We start from the raw sequence: 4,458 nt of genomic DNA, 5'->3' as shown, positions 1-4,458 counted from the left end.
AGAGAGAGAGAGAGAGAGAGAGAGAGAGAGAGAGAGAGAGAGAGAGAGATAGACGTTAAAATATTACAAAGAAGTAAATATTTTTAAATGTTGATCACATATATACTTTTTTCATTTGATGGCGATTCATATTCAGGTATGGAATCCTCGCTGGTTTCCTGTTCTTCCTCGCTTGAATCACTACAATAATCATCTGTAAAACATTTTCAATAACAAAATAACGCATGAGAAAATAATTAATAATTATTAAGAATTAAATTATTACACACAATATCAAGTAAAAAGTTTTATACCATTCTTTTTTGAGGTGCGATATGTACTTTTTTTCTTTCTCATTCCACGGCCTAAATCAACTTCTGATTCAGTAGTGCTCTTTTCCATTAATCTCTTCTCTTTATTTAAAGCTTCATCATACGAATCTAAAAAAATGACCAATATATATATATATATATATATATATATATACATATATAATATATATATGTATGTGTGTATATTATATATACGCATGTACATATATAAATGAGCACTCCTAATTTACGTCTAATATTTAGATAATATAAAAATATTCCTCATAGATAGTGAAAAAGAGTTCTCTGTCTTATATACATATTGACACACATATATATATATATATATATATATATATATGATAATCTATAATATTTATTACATATATATTTATTTTTCCTTGTAAGACATGTTTTCTACATATATTGTGTGTATGTATGTGTGTTCTGTTTATTAATATTATTAATTGTAAGTACTTACCATATTTAGCAACAACAGTAACAGGGTGAAGGGCCCAATCTTTGTATGGTTCTTTGCGTTTAATAATGCAATTGCGCACATCTTTTTTTGGCCATAAAGTGTATTTTTCATCTTGTTGTAACCAGAAAGTTGGAATTACGGAATATGTTTCATCATCATCGTTTTCAGCAATGAATTTAACAACTGAATATATTAAATCTTGCTGTAGGAAGTACACATTTCTTTGAAAGTTTACTCAATGCATGGTTAACAAGTAATTGCTTGTATACTACAATTACATTGAGATTGAGACAATTACTTTAGAAAACCAGAGAACTGTAATGCTAAATTAATGTATATAGGATATGTGTATGTGTGTGTGTGTGTGTGTGTGTAAGGTATTGATAAATAAAAATATATGAGTATAAATATATTTAATAATTAATATTTGTATACTATTATTAGTACCATATAGTAGAAAAAATTATATTATAACATTAAAGAACATAAATATATTATATAAATAATTTATCATATAGTGAATGTAAATATCAATTATAGTGTAAGATTGGAATTACTGCATATTTATCATCATATGGTAGAATTAAACATTTTGCTTTAATATCTTTATAATTAAACGTTGATGTATTTGAAACTTCATGTATATCAATGACTTTGATAGCTAAGCTAAATGAAGCAGGTTTGTTTGTAAAGTTAGATACATTATGAAGAATTCTTCCACTTATTTTAATATTATTATTCTCACATCCATAAATGCTTGAAATTAGCATGTAAGTAGAATTTTTTAAAAGTACACAATTATTTCTTTGGCATAAAGATATCGTGAGATTTTCATGAGTAAATTTTCTGTAGTATTTATAAGTTTTACCATTTTCATCACATACTCTAGATTTATCCTCTTCATACAAAGTGCAAAGCGATGAATTTAAACATTTTTTTTCGACATATGGTACATAAGTCCTTTCTTCACAAATTCTGTTATATATTTGTTGTAAAGGGTATCGTGAATTTTTTACATTTTTTTTAATTTTACCTAAATAATTTTCGAATTGAAATGCACTAAAATTGTCAAGTTTTCCAAATAATAATACATCATCACAAAGATGCAAGAGATTGTGAACGTTATATGTAATATATTCATCACCATATAGTTTTTTGTATTTTATAACAAAATACCTAATTAAAGATTTCGCATATGTATTAAGCCTGATACATTCCGATGAACATAAAATTCTTATAGCAACATGTAAGCATAAAAAATGTTTATATTGTGCTTTAGATATATTTCCTTTTAATGCAATAGGACCTGTATACAACAAAAATTGTCTAAATTCTGTCGCTTTCCAATGGTCTACATCTTCTAAAGGTCTTGGTAAACGAGGAAACTCTTGACACATGTATTTCCTGAAAATCATCATTTTCCTTGATATTGCATTTATATTGCTATCTTTCAATTTAAATCTTCCTTTCTTTCCAATCCAAAACTGTATAAGTTTCTTCATTATACCAAGGCATACCAGATGCATATAATCAAGTAGTACATTACTGACTAAACCAATACCGATTTTGTTAAAAGGAGTGAAATCTTTGTGATGTTCCTGCTGTAATTGCAATGCGAAGTTTTCATTTGTCCTTAACATAGCATTAAGTTCTGGAAATGTCATTTTGCCCCTCACATGCATATTTACCCTTTTGTGTACATTTATTACAACCAAAATATCCTGTGTGAGATTTAATCGAAAGAACAAATGCCGTAGCAGGTGCATCACAAATAATTTTTTTTAATTTCACTCCGATTAATTTTTTATTTATTAAAATACCATCTTTTTTTAATAACAAATATTCTTCCACAAATGCATCCAGAAATTGTGTCACTGATTTTGGTTTACTCATTCCATGATAAATACCTACTATAAAGGGTTCTGAAACTTCCATAAGATCTATTGACATTAAAATAGGCCAAAATTGACTATTTGACGATTTACTTAATGGTAAACCATCTATATTAATTGTTAAAGGGAGGATATCTACATTTTTTGTTAGTGTATTCTGTTTTAATTTATGATTTATACCTTCTTTAATGCCAATATGTATATATGCACCCGGTGGAATATCTACAATATTATTGCAATATAAAGGAGTTTTTAGTAATGTCCTGCAATCTTTTGGAACAGATAGATTTTCTGATCTCATTAAAAACAATAGTCTGTTTGCAGAATTATGTGAGATATTGTCAGTAATAATCCAATGAGCTAATTTGTTCGCTAAAGTATTTTCTTTTTGTGATTGAAATGTTTCATTATCAGCATAATCAGCTAAAGTGATTTCTTTATGTGATTGAAATGTTTCATTATCAGCATAATCAGCTAAAGTGATTTCTTTATGTGATTGAAATGTTTCATTATTAGCATTATATCTAGATTCTAACGATAAAGCATTTCCATGGAAATCATTATTACTGCAATTATCAGCATTACTATCTGTATCTTTCAAATTATAGGCAATTGAAATATTTTCAAGTGTTCTAAAAGTAGTGTTCTGTGTGCTATTAATGCTTTGCAGTTCTTTGGTCTTATTATACTCATTTAATATAATTCTACGAAAATGTCTACTTGTAACCTTTGATAAATCTTTCTTCTTCCTTTGCGGTATCTACAAATAACAAAAAATATGCTTAAGTGAATAATATATACAGCTAAAAAATTAAAGTAAAAGTAAAAGTGGTAAACGAATATTTGTGTTTTTTGGCTCGTATTGTTAGGCCATATCTAACATTACATTTCAAACGGTTTTTCTTTAAGAACCCAAGCTTTTCATTGTAAAATATTTTTTATTAAAAAATATCTTATTTACATGTTGAAATAAATAATAAAAAAATGGAAGGAAACAAGCAGAAAATATTATTAACAATTATAGTAGTGCAAATTTTTATTTTTATGCTAATTAATTCTGAATCTTTATAGTACTGAGTACTTAAAAAAATTTTGGGATTTACTGTGGGCCGTCAGCTCTGTTACCATATAGGTTACGGTCAACGTGACGCTACAAATGCTTTGGAAAGAAAGAGAAGAGGAATGCTTCGAAGCATTTGTAGCGTCACGTTGACCGTAGCCTTAGTTAGGCTATTGTATGGCACGTATCTCGAGTACTTAATAAATATAGGTTAACGTTCATCAATTTATTAAATTTATTTATTCAGACTTACTTGCGTTGACTATATATAATAATAATTGTATAAAAAGTAATTATAATGTAGTATATATAGGAATATATGTATATAAACACATACCTCATTAGATAATTGGCTCGAACTGGGACTACTAATAACATTTCTGTTCTTACTGCTGTTAACTGGGTTACAGCTGCGCTTCATTATGAAGAAGTGTGTTCACGTTTTATACTAATTATTATAAATTATTATTAGTATTCACCACTAACAATCGTTAAACTTCTGAGCTCTAGCTCTATTTGCCTCGGATTGATATAATCGTGGCTCGACTGCACACACACAGAACGCGGGAACGTTCGCCACGCGGCAAGAAGCGACATGTGCAGTATAGCCAATCTAGCTACGTGCCGCTCTTCCGCATTGACCAAAGTTGATTGGCTAACGCGCGTCGTTTCCTGCGGCGCGACAAGCGTTTCCGCGTCCTGTGTGCAGGAGCCATCTCTACACGGAGATGGAGA

At 28.8% G+C, this 4,458-nt stretch overlaps 1 protein-coding gene across 1 annotated transcript; it reads right to left on the bottom strand.

Annotated features, from left to right (window-relative positions):
- Positions 1 to 106: 106 nt before the first annotated feature.
- LOC112468338 lies at positions 107 to 4,333 on the bottom strand (the record flags this gene model as incomplete). Its single annotated transcript, XM_025037463.1, has 5 exons — positions 4,061 to 4,333; positions 3,391 to 3,423; positions 772 to 973; positions 294 to 419; positions 107 to 193 (listed from the first exon to the last, which is right to left on the bottom strand). Coding segments are annotated over exons 1-5 (532 nt in total), but the record flags the coding sequence as incomplete, so codon positions are not given.
- Between the last annotated feature and the right edge of the window lie 125 nt (positions 4,334 to 4,458).

The sequence above is a fragment of the Temnothorax curvispinosus genome, unplaced genomic scaffold (genome assembly GCF_003070985.1).
Source record: "Temnothorax curvispinosus isolate PA1 unplaced genomic scaffold, ASM307098v1 QBEX01018345.1, whole genome shotgun sequence".
Taxonomy (NCBI): Eukaryota; Metazoa; Arthropoda; class Insecta; order Hymenoptera; family Formicidae; genus Temnothorax; species Temnothorax curvispinosus.
The sequence above is the reverse complement of the archived record's forward strand: the minus strand, read 5'-3'. Positions and strand labels throughout refer to the sequence as shown.